The sequence below is a fragment of the Accipiter gentilis genome, chromosome 6, assembly GCF_929443795.1.
Source record: "Accipiter gentilis chromosome 6, bAccGen1.1, whole genome shotgun sequence".
Lineage (NCBI taxonomy): Eukaryota > Metazoa > Chordata > Aves > Accipitriformes > Accipitridae > Astur > Astur gentilis.
Genome location: NC_064885.1, coordinates 25,962,640 through 25,987,692, shown reverse-complemented (window position 1 = coordinate 25,987,692; position 25,053 = coordinate 25,962,640). Strand labels below are relative to the sequence as shown.

The window sequence follows — 25,053 nt, the reverse complement described above, 5'->3', positions numbered from 1 at the left end:
GGTTCTCTGAAATTACACTACTATAAGAGCATGGTATACAAGTACCCCTGTTTTGATTTGAACAACCTTACAAATGCCATGTCACTGTAATACTGAACTGCATTTAGAAGATTCAGATGCTGCCTTCCCTTATTTGAAGAAAAAAAAATCTTGATGTGTCTCTAAATTGTTACACATTATGCCTCTTCAGACATACAGAAGTTAATATCACGCAAGAACTCACTTACCATAAAAGGGTTACTAGATACTCCAACAGCTGCAACTTGTCCAAAAGGAGTTACTACAGGCTTTGCCTGTCCAAATGCAGCAAAACCTGCTCCTTGGAAAGATAAGTGAAAAATATTAATACTAATCACCAATCTTCGAAGGGTTCTTTGCTGCAGCTCCCACACAAAAATAAGTGGAAGCCTGGACTGCACAGTCAACAGGATTGATCCTACTTAAACACTATCAGGAACATAAGCGTAAAAAAAAAAAATACAGCTCAGCTTTTTGTTTGTTTTCAACTGCTCGGAACCAATCCATTTCCCATTTCTACACATGCACTTTTTTCAATGTTATTTTATCATTTAAATTTATGGGAGAAAGTACTTTTCAACTTTCTTTTGCTTGTGTTCTATGAAGTTAGAGAAAGTGTTATAAATCAGTTGCAGACACTCCAAAAATGAAGACAAAACAATCCTGCTTGCATAAAAACCCTTTAGGCGTGGGAATACTTATAATTTTAGTATCAGATTATGGTAAAATTTCAGTTCTGTCACTGCACACAGCCAAGTCACAAAGCTCAACTACAGAGCCAAAACAGTGTGGGAACCCCTCATCAATATTATTATCAAGTTCATATAGAAATAAACATGCACCCATTATTGCTAACATACACACAGATCATTTTCTCCATGTTTCCAATTTAAACAAGATTATCTAAAATGTAGAGACCTACCATTTGGCTGCTGAGCAAAAGCAGTCTGTTGAGGGAAAGCTGCCTGGGTTGGGAACGTGGGCTGCTGGAAGTTGCCACTAAAACTAGTAGGAAGACTGTAGGAAGCAGGAGTTCCAAATCCTGCAGGCATGCTCATAGATGCAGTACCAAATGTTGCTGCTGGTAGGCAAAAAATAACATTAAATTACTTGTAAGAAATCACTTTTTTCATGAGAGAAATCATTATAATGCCATGTTAAGAAAGGTGTCCTAATGCCTCAGTGACCATACAAAAGCTAGGTTCAACTTCTATAGCCACTGATTTACTAGCTTGGATCACCACCAACTGGGTGCATAATTTACTTTTGCACTTTAAAAATGAATGGAATAATTTTAAATTTACTAGATCCAGCAAATTCAGATATATTTTCTGAAAAGGAAATAATTTTTTTTTTAATGTTCTCTACATTATCATATACTTTCCCCAGAGTTTTCCTGGTCAAAGTCTGTACACATCAGAAGCAAGCACTTTCAGGCAGCATAAGCCCCTCTGTTTTTCTCCTTCTGAGAAAACCATGAAAGGATCTTCCTACTCCAAGCTGCATTACAGGAAATTACAAGTAAAAAAAAAAATCATCATAAGGGATACATGCATCCCCTCTCTCTTCATCCCATCCTTAATATCATTTTAAAGGAAATTCTCACCATGCACATCGTTTGCACACAAAGTTCCTATTGCAAATGCTCTTACTGTTCAGGTAAGACTTAAAACAAACAAACAAAAAACCCCAAAACTTTTCATCTGATTCTCTGCTGAACATTTCAAGAACAGAACACACAGCTCGTGTACTTCCACATGCCTTCAGCAAATAAATGGGAGCACATCAAGTTAAAAAATGTAGTAACAAAACCATTATTCAGTCTTTTGGGAGTTATTCTTGAAAGGAGGAGTGTATAGAAGTTTTTTTGGTACAAATGCAGACACCAGGCATTTTACTCCTGTTAAACATTAGACACAACTTTTCTTTTGAAATGTTCTAAGTTAGGTTTTATGCAAGCTCAACTGTTTAAAAAAATATATTTAATGAATATAGCTTAATTATCAGTTGAAAAATTTACTCCAAAAGTATTCAAGGGCAAGACATTATACACACATGAATTGTTGACAAAGTACACACAAAACTAATGTACTAACACTGTTCTCAAGTTACAGTTAGCAGAGAAGCTATTCAACAGGAAAACTTGCTAAAACAGCAAACAAAAGCACAACAAAATGAGCAGTGACTTGGGATATCCCAAAAGGCATCAAGCTACTGTTGGTAGAAGCTTCAAGAGTCACTCAACTTGCTACCATTATGTTGTGACCATGGAGGATATCAATAATGGTTTTGTTTTAGTTGCTTAATAGGTTGTCTACGTATGCTCTTCTCTCCCTTTGCCCAGTTGCCAAATACCCACACCCACAACCACTCCATTTTAAAAAACAGAAAGTCTTCCGAAATTCTACGTGCAGAGAACCAGATAGCTATCAATAAGCTTTTACAAGCAAGAACAATTAGCCACAAGAAACTTGATACCAAATGTGGCCACCTACCAAAATGAGCCTGAGGAAATATGTGAGAGTGCATTGCTCCTGAGAGGCCTTATGGAAGCCACAAAGAGACCAGACAATGTCAAATCATTTATACACTCTTGAACAGTCATTTCTTAGTTATATATATCTACAGAAATATACACACATATATTTACCAAACAATTCATCCGTAGCATGACCAGCAATAGATTAAGCTAAGAAAACCATTAGAAATAAACGGTACAAAACAGATCTCCCATATAATAAACAGCAAAGTTCATGCAGAAAGAAAGCTTAGCATAAACAGACAAGCTACAAGTTTACACCTTGCACTGAAAGGGGTAGAATATTATCTTTACTTATAGTCATTATCTCTGTCACCTAGTACGTAACATCAGTATAGCTGCCAAAGGGTTGGAATGTCTGCAAGCCAAGGATAGCAGTTTAGAAGGTGGAAGGATAGAGTTGCCATATTCAAATTTATCTAAAGAGGCTACAAGTTCTTAATGATGCAAAACAGCACCGTTAAGAATGAGATTAAAATCAGGAAGATGATATTTTGGGCATTAAAAGCTGAACAAGCTTAACTGCATAATATCTCAAAAGGGACTGAAAACAGAATTCATTTTCGCAAATGACATGAATTTGATCAATTCAGTTTTAACTCAGCCTGATCAGTTTAATTCAACCTACTTAAAACTAGAGGCAAAGCACGACTCAATGTTAAAATGCATACATCAGCAGATTTAAATCTGTGCAAGTCCAGTTAATAGATGTGCCAAAATTTAGCAGTGTCTGGAAAGCAAAATTAGCATAATCCTGCAGTCATCTAAATCCAAGTTCAGTGTTTTGAAGAAAAGTACAAGTTTGCTTTTTTTAAAAAGTGATTAAGTTTTTGTCTATGGAATTAGGATTCTACAGAATCATCCCCCAGAAAATTAATGTAATTCATGAGTGTAAAGACTATATTTAAACATATGCTTTACTGTTACAAAAGAGGAAGAATAAAGGACACCACCAATGTACAGAATAAGTTTACTGGTAAGGAGCTAACAGCCTTGTCTTCCCTGGTTCTAGCTCCAGCTCTTTGGTTTTGAGAGCTTTCATGACTTTGAAAAAAAGAAATTAAAACAGCAAGTGTACTAGCTTAGCAGAAGGGCTTTCAATATCCCCGATTTCAGAGCAACCTCCTGTGAAGCATGCTTCAAAGCCAACGTTACAGTCTTGGAAGGTACCCAACTGGTAATACACAGACTACGAATAGCTTAGGTAGTATTAGAAGATCTTAAACGGATCACTTTGACATTTTTCATGGCCACCATTTGAAATCCTAGGATTGGGCCAGAAACAGGAAATGAATGTCCTCAGCCCAATAAAAAGCATCACTTATCTCAAAAAAAAAAGTTGATTCCTGCAGCCTATTTATAAATATTGTTCTCTACATTGAACAAACACACAACATGTCAAATAGACTAGAGACAGATAATACAGAACATCTTTAAGGGACAAATTACACAGCTATGAAAAAAAGAATCAATGCAAGTCTTGAAAGAAAGTTTCTCAAACACTTGGTGTTTTTTTCCTAACCTGTTGCTCCTCGGCTATTGGTCTGGAATGGATTTGTTGAAGGTGCCACTGGGGCAACAGGGGCAGCTACAAATGGATTTGTGGAAGGTGTTGCTGAAAGATTAAAAACATTTATTAAATAGTCTTTTACAAATAGCCAATCTGACTCACTTTTAAGTTTATACAGAGATACATAAATATCTAAAGTTATGTGAAAAATTAGGAGTTGATAATAAAATGCTTAATTTGAAATGCATCGCAACAACTGTACTTTTTTGGCATCCTTTAGTAACTTCAATATCACTAGTGCTGAAGTATAGCACTATCAACTAAAAATTAGTAAGATGTTTGCTTACAGTCCACAAAAGGTGTTAGTAACACTTACATACCTCCAAATGGAGCAGGCACACTCGAAGATGCAGGCTGTGTCTGTGCAGCAGCAGCCACAGGTACTGTTCCAAAAGCATTGCTGAAAATAATTCATACATTCAGTGAAGTCAAATTGCTCGTTTAACAATTAAATACAACTTACAATTATTGTTAGCATATAAAAGAATAGAAAAGGAATGCTTATGTGCAGTTTGAAAACTGCAATATAATTCACTGATGCCAGGGTCAGGGACTATAATTAGTGCTGAGCAATGAAAAATCATCTCCACCAACAGCAGGAGAAAGAATATTGAACAGAGGCCATCAGCATAAATGTTGCAAAGCAGAAGCTTTAGGGGCACTTGCAATACCAAGCACAGCTGTAACAGGTGTTTGGTATTTCTTACTTCAATGACCTAAAAAGAAGTGATTGGCATCATTTACATAATAAATATCTGCGTAATTTTTTTGCCAGGGATGATGCTGTGATTTTCAGTATACATGCAAATATTCTGTGTAGGGAAGTGTTACCATCTAACAGGTTTAGCATGTAATGAGTAGAAAGGTGCAGGGAACATTCTGCTGACAAAGTATTCTTAATTTTATCTTATAATATACTATCAGACAGTTGCACTATTATTTAAAACAAAGGATGCAGTTTCAGTAGTACCACTAAACTCATTCAACATTTCCCCATTTAGAGAAGAAATAAAACCAGATTTGAGATACAACTATGAGCTACTTCTCTACATATTGCTGAAGTCAATATAGAAAGCCAGCTAATTCTAACAAAGTACCTGCTAACGTTACTGGTTGAAGTATACGCATTACTAGAGGTTGCTGTGGAGCTGAACACGCTGTCTAATTCTGCTAGAGCTGCATACTTGTCTGAAGATACACTTGACTGATTTGGGGTTGACAACGCAGGACCTGCTGATGCTGACACTACTGTACTGAAGCCACTTCCTTGCTCACTGCCACCTAGAAAGAAAAAACCTAGATTAAAAATGACGACAATGGTTTCACTTTCTGCCCTGCCAACACTGAGAACTAAATGAAAGTTAATGGACAGTTTAAGTTTTAGGCATAAAAATTAAATATCCATTAGGGCATACAGGAAAAAAAATAGTTTAACAAGCCATTAGCCATCAGCAAAGTGTCATGCTTCTTCTGTAGGTATCCTGCAGCTCCAAAGAGCCTCTGGTTTCCCTGGAAAATGACAACTCAATACTATCATCACCTTCAGCTAGAGAATTTAACAAAACACATACCCTCAAATAATCCATTTCAGAACACAGCTCTGTATTACAAACCAACACAAGTTTTTATATACCATTTGAGAAGAAATAAAGTTACAGAACAACTAGTTTTTTCTCCTTAACTTAAAATCAACTAAATCCAAGTATCACTGCTACTAGTTTATAAAAAACTAAAGCCAAATCTTTTTGTGGCACAGAGGTAGGAAGCTACTCTGGCAGTTCTCTGTAACAACTGTAGCTCTCCATTCAAGAGCCTTCGCTATAGGCTTTAGCACAAATATAAAATATATACTTATATACTTTCATCATTGCAGTAATAATTATTTAGATATTTCCACTTAGAGTTATTCATCTTGATAGGAAAAATATTCCCAAAAAGCAGTCTTCTGATGACATCCTTTTGGAGTGATGTTCATCTTAAAACTTACATCTTGCACATTAAGGTACACTCATGTGACATGCTACTGGTACCTTAAAGAATGGACATTTTGAAATGCAGTTACTATTTTGACAAGCACAGCCATCCTTGTGGTAAGCATACACATGTGGAATAAGCACATCAAAGAATAAAGTTTAATACCTTGCCCTGCGCTGAAGATATTGTCTAAATTAGCAAGAGCTGCGTATTTGTCAGCTGACTGGAGATTCGGTTTATTCACTGCAGCTTTACTGGCTGCAGTTGCTGTTGTGCTGCTCTGAGAAGCATTGAAGGCTCCAAAATCAGCACTGGAGGATTTGGGGAAGTTATCAAAGTGAGCAAAGTTAGCATTCACTGATCCAGCACTTCCACCTGTAACAAATGAAGTGAAACATCATCAACACTCTGAAGGTAGAGAAAGTTTTTCCAACTGTAACTGACGACAAAATAATCCCACCTCTTTGTAGTTACATGAAGCAACATGTTCCCCCGACCCATCCCACACATTTAAGACCCTTTCTCATTTCCTTCAAAGTTACATCGGGTCATCAGAAAAAATAGTTTTTTATGTTTTTCAGTCTGCAGATCAGGGATGAAAAACCCCCAAACTTCAAGAGCTTAAATCACAATCATAATTTGATCTTGAAAAAACTATATGCTACTTATTAGCTATTAAAGTAAATTCAACAGTAATATTTGTTAGAAAAATAAGTATTTTTCTGAATCTTTAATATTCAAAATACAGAAGCTTCATTTTCCTGTCATGTCTGTCTAATGAATAGCTACTATTTGCATTTACTTAATGGTACAATGTTTAACCATTTCAGATGTCAGTCATCGTTCTAAGCAAAAAACAGTGCCTAGAAGTCCAAAAGTAGTATGATTACATGCCAAGGTTTAGTGAGATAGTTTGGTTCTCTATTCTTGGATTTTTAGACTACATCCAATCAGGAAAGAGGTGAGAAGGAAGACACAACACAGCTCTTTTTATACCAAGCTTCCACTGATGTCAGAGATACATAAATCAATTTTAAAAATCTGACTTGGGCCACACAACTGAACTTCAGTTCAAATATGAAACCATGAGCTTCCATCTCTTCAGTGTCCAGAAAATTTAATCTAAGCAGGTCACATACTTAAATTTAAATGAGTTGTTTCATTAAGTGTATCACATTTTGGAACAGTTGGTTGAGGATTCCACTCCTACTACAGAACACACAACTTTCTAATAGCATAATCAGCAAGTTAAAACATATGCAACAGTAAGAATGAAAATGCTATACTACAATGGCATAAAATGAAGCAAGCTGAGTTTTCCACTGCGTGGAACTTACTGTGTACAGCCTGGAGAGGAAAAGCTGAAGTAAATTCACCAAAACTGCAGCTAGATGAAAGCGTTCTGAACGCTGGACAGCCAGAAATTGTGTGTGGGTTAAAGTTAACATAGGAAGGGAGAAAGAAAATTTGAAAAAAAGTTTAAAACGACACCACACTCAAAAGAAAAAAAAAAAAGGAAAAGAAAGTCAGTCAGCCAAAGATCTAGACAAACAGCAAGTGTAAGCTCAAGCAGAAGTTCTAAAGCATGATCAACTTAAAGGAAAGCAAAATAAATCTTAGCAATAGGCTCTACACATGAAGTCAAACATACTGAAGTGTGTGCATACGTTATACATCCACATAGACACACTTTTTTTTGGTACTGTGATGTGCTTTTGGGTCTACTGAAACACTTCTCTTACAAGATAAAGAGTCAATTCATTATTTATCAAAAGCAGCATGGTTTACTCTTTTCATAGTTATTTCAGGTGTAGAGCTAACAAACACATAGTGCCATAAATCAGACTTCTGAGTAGCATTAGGAAAAAAAATAAAATCAACACCAAACAGAAGGAATTCATTTTGAGTTTCCCCAGAGCTTCAGGTGGCTTGATTGCATTAAAGCAGGCAGATGCAAGAAATAAACTCAACTTAAGTACCTTCCAACATAAAGGTAAGGATTATTTCAATTAAGTATTAATCAAAAGTGCTAGGAGTTCTACCTGTATTTTGGGGCTGAAAAGAAGACTGACTTGCTGTGGGGAAACCTCCAAAATTACTCGAGCCACTAGACTGTCCAAATGCATCAAAGTTTGCAAAACCTGCATTTGCAGAGTTCTGCGCTGTAAATTGCAAAGGAACAAAACATGTTAATGGATATGGGAAATAAACACAAAAACAGATGTATTAACTGAATTCATGGTCATGACAGCCTCCAAGGGTTATGCCCTGCCTTGTAATTTCTTTTTACATGAAAAAATTATACATGATATTCTACAACTGAAAGTTGTCTTTGAACAAGCTTTCACAAATCACCTTCACAGAGCTGTACCAGTTAATGCTACTTCTCTCCTCCTCACACATGCTACTACTCACAACTGCATGACATAATGAAGCCAAGTTCGGCTTAACCCTAGAGTGTTTGCAGTGGTGGCTTGTCAGTGAAAAACAGCCAAGAAGTACAGAATACTAGATGTATACCTGTAGAACCCAAACCAGGTATCATTTTAAGTGCTAGCTTCCAAAACTAGAATTTGTGGACTAACTGAACATTTCTTTGGGAATAAAAGTTAGAAAGTATCCTTGCAACATACAATTCCTCATATACAAAGTGCTTCCTCCTTCGGTGAATTTAGTTTGGCATCAGTTGAATAGTTTTGGCTAGGTTTATAAATTCATTTCACTGGAAAATTCAGTTTTTAAAAAACTAAATCAGAGTACAGAAATATGGAAAATCAATACCAATGTCAAGAAGATAGCATTCATAGAGTGTACCCACAAAATAAAATCCAAGGAAATTTCAAATAGAATTTCAGGTTTCGCCTTCCTTTTGTGCCATACTATAGGAGAAAATAAAAGTTAACACCCTTCTAATTTCAAACAGCTGGACATTCAAGCATCTATAGATTCAAGAGGAATTGTGTGTCTAACTGATAAGGTCCACAGAAAGACTTAAACACTGTTATAAGCAAGGAGTAAGGGAAAAAGTGTTTTAAATCACATGCAAAACAAACCCATATATATAGGTAACTTGAGTTACCATCTAAAGAAAGCCCACAAAACACCTTCTAGAATAACAGATGCAAGACATCGTATTTTTGGGTCAGGATTTGTTTATTCTGGGGGGATTTTGCAGATTAAGTACATACAAAACCAATAAATTATGCTGGTTGTTTAAGTACTGTTACTTAATAGCCAGATAATGCTAATAAAAAGTTGCATTATTTCACTTAAATTCTATTTACAAAGCATCTGTACTACAGATTTATAAACTAAAAGGACATTTTTATACTCACTACTGTATTCCTCAATGCTACTAATATAAATGAAAGTGCAAGTATTCCCTTCACAGGGGATACTGTGAGAGAGGGTGAGGTTTGACTCTACTTGATACCACTTTTTATTAGAAGTGAGCATGCACATTGGGTTTACATGGCATGGTTTCGGTAGCGGGGGGCTGCAGGGGTGGCCCCTGCGAGAAAAGATCAGAAGCTGCCCTCATTTCTGACAGCCAGTTTCAGCTGGCTCCAAAACAGACCTGCTGCTGCCCAAAGCTGAGCCCAGCAGCAATGGCAGTGACACCTCTGTGAAAGCGTATTTAAGAAAGGGTAAAAAGACAATGTGCAGCAGCTGTGAGAGAGAGGAGTGAGAACATGTAAGAGAGACAACCCTGCGGACACCAAGGTCAATGAAGAAGGAGGGGGAGGAGATGCTCCAGGCGCCGGAGCAGAGATTCCCCTGCAGCCCGTGGTGAAGACCCTGGTGAGGCAGGCTGTCCACCTGCAGCCCACGGAGGTCCACGGTGGAGCAGATCTCCACCTGCAGCCCGGGGAGGACCCCACGCCAGAGCAGGCAGAATTGTCCTGAAGGAAGCTGGAGCCTGTGGAAAGCCCGTACTGGAGCAGGCTCCTAGCAGGACCTGTGCCTAATGGAGAGGAGCCCACGCAGGAGCAGTTTTTCTGGGAGGAGCTGTGACCCCACAGGGGACCCACATTGGAACACTCTGTGCCTGGAGGACTGCACCCCATGGAAAGGGCCCATGCTGGAGCAGTTCTTAAAGAACTGTAGCCTACGGGAAGGGCCCACATTGCAGAATTCTGTGAAGGACTGTATCCCATTGAGGGGGAGAGACCCCACAACAGAGCAGGGGAACAGCATGAGGAGGAAGGAATGGCAGAGATTAAGTGTTATGAACTGACTGCAACCCCCATTCCCCATCCCCCTGCACTGCTCAGGGGGAGGAGGGAGAAGAGTCAGGAGCAAAACTGAGCCTGGAAAGAAGGGGTGAAGGTGGGTTTAGTTTTGTTTTTATTTGTCACTATCCTATTCTATTATTAATTGACAATAAATTAAGTTAACCTTCCCTAGTCTGTTTTGCCCATGACAGTAATGGGTGAGTGATCTCCCTGTCCTTTTCTTGACTCACAAGCTTTTTAATCATATTTTCTCCCCCCACCCTGCTGAGAAAGGGCAGCGAGAGAGCAGCTTGGTGGGCACCTGGTGGCCAGCCAAGGTCAATCCACCACAGCATGAGGGTCAACAAGCAAGGGCGGGGCAGAAATCAATGAGAAAGCAAGGTCTTGAGAAAGTTCTGTCCTAAAATTTTCACCTTTAAAGCATGCAAAGAGAAAAAGTTGACACAGAGGAAAAATAGTTTCAATCATTATACCATCGGTATTGGTTCAAACAGCATTCTACAGACTTCAACTCCAAATTCCACAGGTTGGTTGGTTTTGTTTTTAAATCGGTAGCTTTTAAAGAGGAATAGATTAAGAATTCAATTGCACCTTGCTTTAAAATAAAAGTGATGCTTTCATCCTGATGCATCAATTGGATAGGGGCTACTCAGAGACTGATGTTTAGCTGACCAAACAGGATTAAGTACATAAAAGTCACTCCTACAACTGTGACATTTTTTCATTTTAACCACTCACACAGAGTACTATGTCAAGAATCTTAAATGAAATATCTTCTGGGTCTAGATTAAAAACTGGAATGTATTATATTACAGGCCACTTTTAACAGTATTATTGCATCAGCTGACACAGCAAGTATGATTTGCAAGTGGGCCCATGTTAAAACAGTAGAGCTATAGACTCTTCCGCAGAGTATTCAGATGTTAATCTTCCTTTATTTTATGTGGTAAAGTTGAAACCTATGTAAAAGTGGCATGAAGGTAAAGACCAAGTAAGACTTGTACTCTCCTGTGCCTGAACAATATGTAGATCATGTTTTTAAGGATGGACTAGCAATTCCAAAATTCAGTTCTCCACACAGAAACCCAAGAACAACCTTAAGTTACGGAACTGCAGTGAATTGCAGATGGGCATACATTTAACTGCTGTTGTGACTGCAGATCAATGAGGCAGTAGAAAAGCTAGCTGGCTAAAGCTAGCTCAAGTGTGACAGCACCAGTCACAGCAATGCAAGCTGCCCCTACCTAGTGTGGAATAAAGGCATGAAACACTGCAAAACAAACAAAAAAAAACCCACTAAAATAAAGTCTATGTATATTCAATTACAAAATTGAAAATAATTCTCTAGACTACAATAACTATGTCATACTATTTTATTTCTTCTGGGTGAAGTCTCTTCTCCCTTGTTCCAATAGAGTTGTGCTGTGTCACTATGCCTTTTTAAAATCTTTTGTGCAGGTCTTCTGTTCCATTAGTTTATAGAAAGTCTACATGCCAAAATTTTTTAACTTTGTTGCTATTACCAGTCACACAGACAACAGTTATCTACCATCATCTTCAAAATCTCATCATTTTGCAGAAGTTATGGAACTTTGTAAATTAAATACAGACAGTAAATGTAAAGTCAGCATGTTTCCCCTTCAACATGCCACAATGTCCTGAGCCAGCTTAATACATTAGAAAACTCAGAAAAAAAGGAACATATCAAAAGTTGCACTTCCTGCATAATTTTCAAGCATTAAATCTACACTTTACAGATCACAGCACAAGTTTGTTAATATTTTCCTATCAGCTGCTGCACTCAGTTGTGCCTTACACTGCAGAAACAGTAACTTATACTGGAAGACCTCAAATTTGCTCGTGCTTTTCAGTGATTTCTTTAGTTAACCATAGTGTACATGAAGGGAATGAAAAAAGTCCATCCCCTGTAGGTATAACTAAAACCAAGCCCCAAAACAAGAACAATGGAACATAAACTTCAAGAAAGTAATGGTAGACTAAGTGCAAGTTCTTTCACCCTCTGGTGTAGTGTGTGATTACTAACAAGAATTACATGCTTATACACCTCCTTAAATGAGCATTTAAAACTAATTTTTGCCAGAGCTGGCAGACTGATCAATCCTCTTTGTGTTCCAAAGGGAAGAGTCTGTAACATATCATTATTAGTTTCAGTTAACACTACCCTGTGGTTACTGCACACAGAACAAGCCTTAAAAGTGTTTTACCCTAGCAAGTCAGAAAACACCTTCAGATAAACCAGTCTGCAATACATATTCAGCTATTGCATGCTCAGAATTACATTTTTGTCTTTTAGAAACTGATTTACCATCCCTGAAACTCTTTTGGGTTCTGAAACTTATAGGAAGGAGCCATGGAAATGACCATAATGGTTAATTATTGAAACAGAAAACTAGTCAGCACAGGTGAGTATTCCTCTCAATTTTGATCTTCAGCACTTTCTTCAACCAGAAATTAACAGACTCTTTCATAAGATTATATTTATTCTGGAGTGTTCATATTGCTTTTTATCCTTTGAAAAATTACCCAGCAGAGATGCAGTGGAATTTTACCTAGATTTGGAACATGGTATTGAAATATTGCTTTAATGGAATTTTCATCTCCTGAAACCCACAAAGAATAATTAAGTGTACGTAAATGTAGAATCATTCAGCAACAAGTTTGGAAAGAGTAAGATATTAGAAAGAATTAAATATCTGCAGCCTCTTCGGTAACACTGTACAACTTTGTTCAGTCAGCACAAGTTCTCCCAATTAAATATACCTCCAAAAAGATGATTAACATGGAATCTTATGTTAAGGTTTTTACAAAATACACTGCAACGGCAATTCTTATGCCATATTACTGAATGCAGCCAATTATTTCACTTTTTTTTTTAAAGTTAACTTTGAGAAAGCCTTGATACTTTGCTCAGTTCCTCAGGTGTGCCTCAAGTCTCCTCCATCATGCTTCCTCTCAGCTGTTAACAATTTCAGCGCTGATTTGCAAGAAGTATATCTTATTCTTGTTGGCTTAGCAGCATCACAGTTTCTCTCAGAAAAACTAGATGAAAAGCCCATTCAGGCAAGGCAGGCAAAGGTACTTTCCCACAATTACAATGCAAGTTAGGAACAACATACTTCAGTGACCACATAATCAACTTTAGGATAGACTTCTGTGGCTCAAGATCTTTGGCTGAAAATAAACCCCGAGGGCTCAATATATTTTACTGAAGTCATTCTTTAAGAATTCAAGGCCTACCTCCATCCTTAGTCAATACATATGTGCAAAGCTTGTTTATTCTTCCTGAAACTACAGAATATTACCCACACGGGTAGTATCCAGTTTTCAAACAGAAACACACACAAAAGAGGTCATTCTTTAAACTGAGTAAGCCTTTGTTTTTTCTTTTAACAAATTGATAGTTATTGTCAATGCATTTGAACTCCCTTAAAGCCTCTGTATCTGCTTTCTTTCCATGAATGCTCTTCCTAATAACTTTCAGAAAGAAAACTGAAGGTCTAACATCAGCTTCTCTCTACATTCTGTTACTCATCCTCTCACTCTCTCCCCCAAAGAATTTAAAGTTCTAGTAGTAGGCAGAAACAATCATACATATCATAGAAAATAGCTATAGCAACTCCCACTTCAAAAAGCAGGATTATCAGCCTTTACGTCTTCAACGACTCTTTATAAAGATCTAAAGGAAATCTTGAGCGTTCTCAAGGCACAGAAATTACATATACCTCATGATGAAGTTTGGACTAAAGTCATCAAAAATTCAAACTACATTTTATACATTTAAAAGGGACACGCTGCTCAGAATACTTACCTGTATGACTGTTGAAGTGTGCAAAATTAGCAAAATTTGCTGTAGCAGTTGACTGAGGAGGAGCAGCAGCAAAGATATCTGAGCCAAGGTCACTGAGGAGGTCAAATTGTTTCTTTTCTTGTTGCTGCTGTCCTTGAGATCGAACTACAACAGGAGACTACAAACAACATTTCAATTAGCTAATACAAAAAAGCCGATATTTTACCAAATCAACTTTTGCAAAATACTAGAAGGATAGACTAAGCGTATTTCTTTAACAAGCCATTTATTTCTGAAGTTTAAGATGCTGTATACAGCACAGACCATCCTCCTATAGTATGAGGAAGACTATTGATGCCACTATGGTGGCTTTTAAAGGAACTCTGCAGCAGATTTCCATGGATAATAGGGCCTAGAAGAATAAAGTAGCAGTACATAAGCAACTTCAAAATTATGTATTTAAAACTGCAAATACTTTACAAACACAAGCAATAAAACTTAAAATTAAGTTGGAAAATAGTTATTCACTCCATTCTGAAAAAAACTTTAGAATTCAGTATAGGGAGAGAAAAACTGAAGAATTTCATAGCAAGGCTGCAAGCTGCAAACTTCTACTGTTCGAGTCTTAAGAGGTCCATTCAAGGGTTGCCTGCATCCTAAAGGTAAAACAGGTTTTCAAAAAACTGTCTTCCCTCTAAAATCTAAGTACATAGTGTTGTTTGGCTTTACATAACAGCATACAGACACTCTCTGAAAGCCACTTGATAAGACAGTTACAGAATGCATAGCAAGTAATAATGAACATGCATGTTTTTCATCCACATATTCAGTACTAATCTCATGGTTAACAGTATCAGCCATTTTATTGTGTTCACATCCAAAAACAAACATGAAAATATATCACATTAGGTTCAAACTTTAGAGATATTTCAGCAAAAGACAATCATAATTAAATTTGAAAATTAATTAACTGGAAAATTCTCCTTACTGAAAATAACCATAAAAAAATCAATTTTGTCAATAGAAACAAGCTTAATTTAGAACCCAATCTGCAAACACCTATATACTTCAACAGAATACATTAAAAAGTTGTCCTTAGTGGTCATATTATGTAACAGTTGCTATTGCAAGAATTCTTATGCCATTAAAAGAGAAAAAGTACTGCTGAACAGTTCTGTGCTCTTCAGCTTTGTCATTACTCACTTGGCTAGGTGTGCCCTTGTTTAAGTGCAGTGTGGGTGCAGCTTCTCCCAAGAGAGATTTGAGTGGCTTCACCTCAGGTGTGCTGCTTGTACTACTAGCAGAAGACCCCGATATGGATGCATGGACTGATGCCACCACCTTTGCTTGCTCTGGAGGAACATACCTAAATTCAAAAAGAGCAATAGTCTTTACAAGTTTAACATGAAAAGTTCTGCTCAACATTTGTAAGACTCAAGTGTGAGAACTGGTAGATCTCAGCTTTGCTATTTTAACCACTGATCCTGCAACAAATTACATCAGTAGTTTGCAAAATACCCATTATTTACATATGCTAGATATTTTTTTAAAAATGGACTAGAATTCCAAGTCATCAATACTGTACAGCACTTAATACAAACCACACATGTCTTTCACCTCCTAATAAAAGCCTGCAAAACCCTTACTTTACACTGTTGTTGACATTCCCTTAAGCCATTTCTGCTCCATCACTATGAACTACACATTGAGAAACTTCTTTAAATAGTTTGTCTTTGCTTCCTGCAGGAGCTCTGAAAAAAGTCCAGAAATCATTTTGCTTTAGAGCTGTGCGATCTAGTCCAAAGAGCACACAAGAAGGAAAGTACACTTAAGAATGTGAGGATAACAGTCTGTCTCCACTTCTTGTCATAGAGGCAATCTTCATAATTGTAAAGCTATCTTACCATCTTTTCTTTTCGTATTTTTCCTGTAGAAATTCCTTTACTTTCTGTGGATCCCTGAAATCTGGAATTGCTGATGATCTATCATCAAATAGGCCTAGCCAAATCTGTTTGCACACCTTAAAAAAAAAACAAAACAAAACACACCATGGATCAATCAGTGAAAATATCTTAATTCAAAACCTATTTAAGTTTACAACTGTTAATACATCAAACCATTAAAAAGCGTGTGGCTACACATTTTTTGTTCCAGACTGAGCTGCTTTAACAACTGACTTGTGCACCATATACTAGTCTAAATACTTAAAGTTGAAACACCATCTGTCACAGCAGGGCAAGCAAATCCTAGCATCCAATTTCACCATCAAATACTACTTCCACAAAATATCTGTAGTATGTACTCATGAAGGGGCAAAGCACCTGATTTCTACTTGTGATCTTTAAGACTCTTCTTCACCTAATTCTACACATTCCCTTTCCTGTACGTCAGGTTTTAAACTGTTTCAACAGAGTCCATATGCCATAAGCCCCAGACGGTAGCTTTTAAAGGATCTACGGTTTAATATTTATACTTATAATTACTATTTGAGTATAGGAAGTTCTTTTTTTTTTTTAAACAGCCTTTCTTACCATTACGCAGTTTCTACAGTATCATACATATTTAATTTGAGTAAGGGTATAAGAAAAGGGGGAAAAGTACTCTTGCAGTGCTTTAATTCTCAAATTATAGTTAGAAGTGAGCTGGAGTTGAAGCAATTGCAAAATTCTCAGTATGTTCAGCTTCAATTCCTGACCAAAACAAGAGGAAAGCTGACTGTTCTCAAAATTAAACAAGACACAGGATTTGTCAAACTTAAAATGTTTTCTTTAAGCACTTAAGACTACTCTGCAAATAATCTGAATATACACCCAGATGATATACCAAACATTAGCTACCCTTTAAAAACAGACTGCCATTGTAGAACAGGTTTTTTTCCAGAGAAATGGAGTCAAAAAAGCTTTATTTTTATGATGCATAACCTTTTTTCCCCACAGCCTTTCTGAAATAGTCCTGATCATCCCTCTTATATGCCTCCTACAAATACTACTCTCTACTCCTGCAATAGCGTCAGGTTTTCAGCATTGTCCCCATGACCTTCAGAGGAAGCACACGCTCTAACCAGCAAAAGCTGCATAAACCGATTACCCTGAAAGTTGGCAAATCAAGGTAGAAGCTGTGATACTTCCACTACATCATCTTCTCCAGACGTTTTCTTCTTTACCTGGCCACCTAACTTCACCAAAATTGTAGCAACTTAGCATCTTCGGGAGCACTAGCTGTCAAATGTGGTAAATCTTATAGGTCACTTCAAAGATTGCTCAGGATTAAACAAATTAGACAGACAGTGCAAGTATGTATTTCATACTTGATGTCTCAATTTTATATAGCTTGCGTGCATGTCCAACACTCGACAGTCCTTACTGTCATCTACAGGATAGAGACAAAGAACAACAATAGGAAACAGATCTAATGATCAAAGGATAGCTCCAAATTAGTGATATAAATGCTCATCTAAAAATAACAGCAGTAGTTCCTACTTCAAATAAACTCAGCTACTTAGCATTCATTCAGCAATTGTATTGTCAGTCCACCAAAGGGTTAAGTTCAATGCACTGATTTGAGTTTGTAATTTAAACAGTCATTATTTGCAGTATGGTAATAGGTGAAATGAAACTGAAGGTATTTCTTTAATACTTCCCCATACAAAGTTAGAAGATATAAACCTAGTCAAAGAAGTCACAAGTCTTTTCTAAAATAATAGCTTGAAGCACTATTTTTTTAGTAGCAATCTTTCACATAAGCACTACTTTTTGCTGACAAGATTTATAAAGTCAGAACATTTATGGGTATAGCTTTAAACATCTGCAGTAGATAGTCTGATGTGGGCCAGCAGTAGTCTTTCTATATGTAGATTTGTGAGTATAACTGTACCAACTAGTAGTCATATGATTGCTAGGAGAAAGAGAAGTCCTGTTTGTGGCTAGTTACAGAACGCCTCGCAGCAGGAGTTGTTGGTGTCCAAATCTACACAGTCCCCCCGACCCCAACTTCAGTATTGGGAGGAACATCAGGAAACACTGAAGAAAGGAAAAAGTTGTGCCCAATTTCAGACAAGCAGGAAGGCGAGTGTTAGAACAGCCCCTACTTGATCCCACACCTAGTAGAATAACACTCAGGGATGTACCATGATGATCAGTTTGCATCCAATCTAAGATGTGCTAGTGAATGAAAGATGAGGTCCTCTTCCTCACCCATATCAGGCCATTAAATTACTCCCCTTTCTCCTACCATCCAAAACAAGTCAGATCAAAGAAACTCATCACAATTACCATGTCACTAGTACCACTGAAACCTGTACTGAGACCAACACACAGCAACAGTCAAACCACAACCCAGTTTTTCACCTTTCTCCCTCCCAGTTTTCTGCTTCATCTTCACCCCGAAGTGCCTAAGCATTCAGAGTGAGGGGAAAAGAAGAACAAACAAACCAATTCTGTGTCAAATAGTCTCAAGCCTTCCTGACCGCTACAGACGATTTATAAGAGAAATTAGAAAACAAGGTCCTGTGTAGTCACAGATCATTGTGGCAGAAAACCTCTGGGGAAGATGATGTAGTGGAAGTAACACAGTGTCTACCTTGATTTGCCAACTTCAGATTATTTACCAGCTATAGTAGATAACAGTTCTATGAATATGCAAACAGGTACGAAGGAGGACTATGCTGTCCAAACACATTGTTGGTTTAAAATGATGCAAGCTCCTTAAAGGTGTCAGTTCTTGCACTGCACTGCAATTTTTGCAAACCTTCAGAAAACAGGCTTCCAAAAGTGTTTCCTGGAGCAAATAATTTCTTCTAAATACCTAAACACAAAAACAGTAACAACTGAAATATACCTTAAGTCACTACTGTAATTTATTTAATTAAACCTGCCAGGCACTCTTATTTGTTTGCTGTTACTGGTAGCAGAAAGAGCAGTATTACTAATGGGCAACACACAACACCACACAGCCACCAAGCAACAGAACCTAGACTTAATCACACATGCTTCAGCAAGAAGTTCTCATTTTAACAGAATTTGACAGCAGTAGCTATACAAACACAGGTTAAAACTTTACCACACCAGAGATACAAATTAAGTTTCATGTTAGTTTCTTTACCCAAAGGGTTCTCAGAGAAAGTACAATTTCTTAGAAGTCTTAAATACAGGCAAGTCCTTTAGAAAGTCAAATTTTATAAAGCTTTAGTATCACACACGGTTCTATTAAAAGGCACAATACTTTGAACATCAGCAGCCGTTCCAAGCAAGCATTCAGAACACAATAAAAGGCCCATTGTCTTTCCTTGTTTGCTGGTGACCTGTATGCTCTTTCTAGCTATACTTTTGTTACTATCATCTGACTTGACAGGGGTCCACAATACTGCATTGATTATGCTTCAAGCAAGCCATAATACACAATTTTCAGCTATCTACAAAAAAGCAAGTGGCAGTGTGCTGCGCAATACCACAGGATGAAATCAAAATTGGAAATTAAAAAAAAAGTGTCAGGAACAGAACTCACATCATCATACAACTGTTGTTTGCCGAAATAGTTATTTTCCCATAGTCTTAAAATAAGTCAACTAAGAGTACTGAATCTTGTGCAAAGAAAACTTTGCTGTGAGAAATGTGAATATTTTTACTGATCAGGCCATCAAATTTTTTTTTCAAAGCTATTTAAAAGTTACTCTTATGATAAAGATCAAGGAAATTATGCCATATAGCTTGCTGTTGAGTTATGGTGGGGAATGATCACTCAGCATTTACAACTTTGGTACCCTGACTACTCCCCACTAATCACAGCTTTTAAATCCACTATCTGAATTTGACAGCACTTGACATACTAAAAGATTAATTGTAACAAAAGAAAAATAATTAGTGGAAATGTAGAAAAATCAGACTGACAACTTTAGTTGCCAATACTTCAACATGAGCTTCAGTTCTGCGTTCTGTCTGGCCTGACAGCTGCCTAGGCAGGACACCTGAACAAATTAACACATGGTTATTTACAGTATGTGCTGATTCTTGCACAGCCATTACTTGCAGGACATGGGGAAAAAAGTGTAAAAAGGCAGTAAAGGGCATATAAATCTCTACAAAACCAAGCTTTAAGCAACAAGTCACTCTACTAAACATGAAGTTTTCTTCTTACTTTTCTAATACAAACTTAACATTTGAGAAAAAAAACTCAAGGCAGTAGTTTTCAAAAGAAGCAAAAATTCAGAATATATGCTTTGAGAAATTTGAATTTGATATCCCAAAGAGCATGTATTTCAAAACACCTCTACTCTAGCTACTCCATACATAAATCAGACATGCAGAGCTGATTCGGAAAATGCTACTGCCCGAGTTTCGTAATACATCTTAAGCTCCATTTTAACAGAATTAGTCATTCCTTTGCTTTTACAGATAATACATGAAGAAGCATCCCAACTCACCACAAAATTACACAACATTACTATTAAGGTACCAGGCCTAAAAATTCTGTGGCTTTCTGAAGTCCTTCTACATTGCACCATCTTCTTGGTGATACTCTGGTTCAGCCATTTAATATTAATATTGTTCTTTTTGCAAAAGCAGCACAAATAAGCCTCTGCTCAAAAGCTCTGTTCATTCACCAAAAGCCTTGCTATACTCCTCCTTTTGATAACCAAAACTATTAAACAAAATGTTCTGCTTAGAGAAGAAGAGTCTGGCAAGCTAGAGCCAAGAGTAAACATTCAAGTTATGTGGAAGCCCCTAGAAACAGTGGAACATATCCAACAATCCATAATCATTGTCCACTGTCCCTGAAAAGTATAATTAGTCCATGTCCCACTGGTTCACCAATGCAGCAAGAAAAAAACAAACAAAAAAAGACAGCATTGAAGTCAGAGTGATCAAGCGTATGCAGTATTTGAAAGTCTACTTTTATTGAAGGGTTGACAGAAGCAAGACTTTGAAGTTTTGTCTGCCTCTATTACATTGTGGGAGCTGCGAAGTACCAAGACAAAGCAAAGTTTTATCTTGCCAGGTAACAATAAGTAGAAAACAAGATTCAGCAGTTAACTTCATGAAATTTAAAAGTTCATGAGAATCCTTTTACAAGGGGTTTGGGAAAAACAGCACCTGTTCTCTGCCAACAAGCTCCAGTCCTGTGAGGGATGTCATTAGACATTTGGCAACTGGATACCGGGAAGTTGCAGAATTAGATCAGTAAATACAGCATGAAGCAAAGAGGGAAAGAGAATCACAACCAGCTTCAACCTACTCACCCTGACCTAGATGAAAACCCAGGAGGTAGCAAGGCAGAAACTGTGAGTTGCCATAACTTAAATATATCACTGAAAGGAGAAATTGGGCCAAGTGCATGTTCTATGTTATAATAAAGTCTTTACCTATATTTCTCTTCATACCATTGGTTTCCCTGAATCTGCACTCAACAGCTATTCGAGGGAGAAATGTTTTTTCCTAGAATAATACATTTACCTATCTTGTTTTCCATACTCTATTTACATTTGTAGTCCTACAGTTTGAGTAATTACCCTTGTTTTCAGCTTTGACAGAAAGGAACAAAGAACTCATCCCATTCATTGCACGTCTGGTACTCCACAAAATAAAGTTGACCAGAAAGGCTTCTGGTTTAAAACCCAGCCTCCTAGAAATATTTCATGATTTCAGGAGCTCCAAGCAGGGCTCAAAGGCTAAGAAGAACATAACATACCTGTTTTCCACAAATGTTTAGCTTTTGGTTTTGCTTCTAGGTTTGTTGTCATGTTTGGGGTTTTTTTTGTGTGTGTTTTTATGGAGTTGGGGAAGGACAGGCACATGAAAAAAAACTTCTAATAAAAGAAGTCAGTCAGCAGTATCCATCAAATTTTGCAGAAAGCCTGAGACAACCCGAGATGTCAGTGATTTCTATTCCAGTGCTACATATTTAAACTACCAAACAACACTTTACCATGTCATAACTATTTCACTGATACAGATCTCCAGTGTGTGTGGGAAGGCGGATATGGGAGAGACAAAGGCCTTCTGCTTACACAACACATTGAGCCACCACCACACTTTGGAAACTCCTGTTAGCATAGCTGTGCTAGTTAGGAATAATAAAAATTCAGTTAGGCCAGCAAAATTAAGGTTTTCCTCATGAAGCCACCTTCTCTTGTATGCAGTGAAGGCAGCATGGCAAGGAAAAGCTGTAGTGGGACAAGTACTTCTGCTGGTGAAGCTGCACTTCACCTAGGGAAAAGCACACTACTAGGCCTACAGCACTTCTTGTTTAGACCCAGACATACCACTGCACAGGAAGACTACACATGCCGGTCTAGTTTAAAAAGCTCTAATGAGATATTCCCTTTCAGGAGTGTGGTAAATGCCAAATTAGATTTCTTCTCCTCCTCCTCCTCCCCAATAAAATATCCTCAGTTATGCACCAAATGTAATGCTGACAGTGCAAAGAACTACAGATTACCACACAACAAAACTATGTTCCAAAACATAACACTCACCACAGGAAGAAAGATTTGGAAACAGTTCCCTTATGTAAGCAAGTTATAGTTTTGTTTAGTAATTCAGCACTTCTGATGTCAATATTATTCATTAATCTCTATAGCTTAAAAGAATTTTATACTGCCAGTATACTGATTTCAAAGCCAGTTTGGGTCCAGAAGATATAGCTGCTTTCATAACCACAGAGTCCAAGCTAGTAAATCCTGCTAACAAAGACATTGTTCTATACACAATCAGCTCATGTATCTCTGTATCGTATTAGCAGAACCAGGGATGTACTACAAGGACACCTGATTGCACAGCTCATGCTGTCAGGACTCATCAGCTCCTGCTTAGTACTGCTCTTTTCCCTCCAGGGTTTCTAGGCCACATTCCACAGTAAAGGAGATTCTAGGAAAGCATTTTGGTCAGGCCAAACACCAGCTCTGAACCAGCCCCACACTGCTACTAGTTCTGCAAGGGTACAGGAAACTGGTACTTGTACAGGTGCTATCAAGAGTCAGAAAGACTGGCACTAAAACAAAATTAAGCACTGTTAAACTAATCCCAAGCAGTTGAGCATACCCGCACAGCATTCTACTCATTAGCTCAGGTAAACACAGTCTTTGCTGCTGGAGGAACACGGATTTTTCCAAATACAAGACCATCCAAATCATCATCTTCCACCATACGCGTATTAGAATAGGCTGTTCAGAAAGGTTGTAAAATATCTGGCACTTTTCAGAATTAACTGTGTAACTGGTTTGCCTCATAATACTATTCTTCAGCTTCAGGGGAAAGCTTCTGAAAAAAATATTCACAGCTATAATGGCAACATGAGAGTAGTACCACCTCCACTTTCTGCAAACAGTGAGTTCAGTTTCTACTACCATTGCAATACTGAATCAGAGGCCTAATCAATGTTAGCATCATTTGATTATGAGTATTCAACAGAACCATCTCCATACCACTCTCTCCTCATTATTCTTGACATGAAAATACTGCGTGAAAATACCTCACACTGCTCTTCATGAAGAGAACAAGGAGGGGAAAAATCCTACCCAGTGAGTCAGAATTGCCTTTATCCTTCAAAATGACTTCAAAAGGCACTTGAGCAACACCAAAGTAAGGTGTCTTCTGATACAGTAAAAAGATTTAAATCTGTATTTGAAGCAGTAAAAACTCATCCAAGAAAAGTTCAAGTTACCTGTGCCAGAAATACATTCTTTGGAGGTGTATATACAGGGAAGAAGATGGTGTCTCACACCTGAAGAGAAGCTGCTCTGAATAATCTCTTCCCAAAGCAGTTGCTTTGTGGAAGCCTTTTAATAACTGAATATTTTACCCACGTGTGCCACAAAGATGGCAATTTGTGACAACTGGGGAAAAGTTACTATTTCAGAGATGAGGAATATTTTTTTTTTGTAAGAGAACTTCAACCTCTTGTAATACATTGACCTTATAAATACTCTTTGAAGGAGAGTGGAAAACTAATTCCTCTAGGAACAACTCACCACCTTAATAACCACCTTATCTCAGGGAAACTTTCTTGCTATTTTCCTTTCTATTCAGAACAAGTTCCCTGTTGTACACCATGATCTACTCCCCTGGAAGCAAGAAGGCTTACCACAGAGGCCTCGGCCATGTTGAAGAACGACTGGGAGGACAAAGTGGGAATGAAAGTATTTTAAAAGGCACAGAAAAATGGAAGTTAAATATACTAGATTGCAAAAAGTTGAGCTTTTTTTTTTATACATATAGCTGCAGAACTAAAAAACCTGAATGTTACAACATCTAAACCATTCAGTGACCATATTTTGTTTCAGATGTCCATGTTCTAAAATATTGGACAGTTCCATGTTTGAACAAGTTTATCCTAGAAAATTTCATTTCTTAATATATACACAAGATCCACCTATGCTGAAGAGCATGCTAACCAAAGAAGGTTTTTTTGAGGTTAGATGAAGTTCATCTGCCCAATACTTTATCTTATCTGCAGGTCAGTATTCCAAAGTCCAACACTAACAAGAAAAAGCAAAATGCTTATTTAACTACTGCAACATACAGCATGACAAAGTGAAAACATGTTTAATTAGATTTTAAACTTCTAACAGTGTTTAAACAGTATCATTTCTGTTCAGTATTTGAGCACCTGTTAAATCTACCATCTGCAATTACAAATACCTATTCAGTACTACTTAGAATTAAGGCAATGCACTGCTATCCAACAACACAAAACTAAACTCAGGAGGACATCTTCGTTTATGAGGTAGCTCATTTAAATCATTGCAATACTTTAATTAGAGGAGTAAGTAGTACAAACACAGAGACCCCTTCTTTTGAAACACAGTACAGCATTGCAGAGATCTGTGAACTTTTTTATGTCAATAATAATTTACATGTCAACTAAATCATGATTGGCAGACTAGTCAGGTCTATAATGAGAAGGACAACTACAC

At 37.4% G+C, this 25,053-nt stretch overlaps 1 protein-coding gene across 9 annotated transcripts in view; it reads right to left on the bottom strand.

Moving 5' to 3' along the window:
• The window catches only part of AGFG1 (ArfGAP with FG repeats 1), a 37,223-nt gene that overhangs the window by 888 nt on the left and 11,282 nt on the right, over positions 1–25,053 (bottom strand). Inside the window, exons 3-14 of one of the 9 annotated variants that reach the window (XM_049803893.1) lie at positions 16,049–16,164; positions 15,348–15,510; positions 14,166–14,322; positions 8,144–8,263; positions 7,439–7,510; positions 6,267–6,476; positions 5,225–5,408; positions 4,448–4,527; positions 4,080–4,172; positions 2,514–2,561; positions 941–1,099; positions 228–319 (exon numbers count right to left, since the gene is read on the bottom strand). In XM_049803893.1, coding sequence (XP_049659850.1) covers positions 228–319; positions 941–1,099; positions 2,514–2,561; positions 4,080–4,172; positions 4,448–4,527; positions 5,225–5,408; positions 6,267–6,476; positions 7,439–7,510; positions 8,144–8,263; positions 14,166–14,322; positions 15,348–15,510; positions 16,049–16,164 — 1,494 coding nt within the window. The remainder of the gene's footprint in view (positions 1–227; positions 320–940; positions 1,100–2,513; positions 2,562–4,079; positions 4,173–4,447; positions 4,528–5,224; positions 5,409–6,266; positions 6,477–7,438; positions 7,511–8,143; positions 8,264–14,165; positions 14,323–15,347; positions 15,511–16,048; positions 16,165–25,053) is intronic. The other 8 variants (XM_049803894.1, XM_049803900.1, XM_049803897.1 and 5 more) reach the window with 8 other exon arrangements.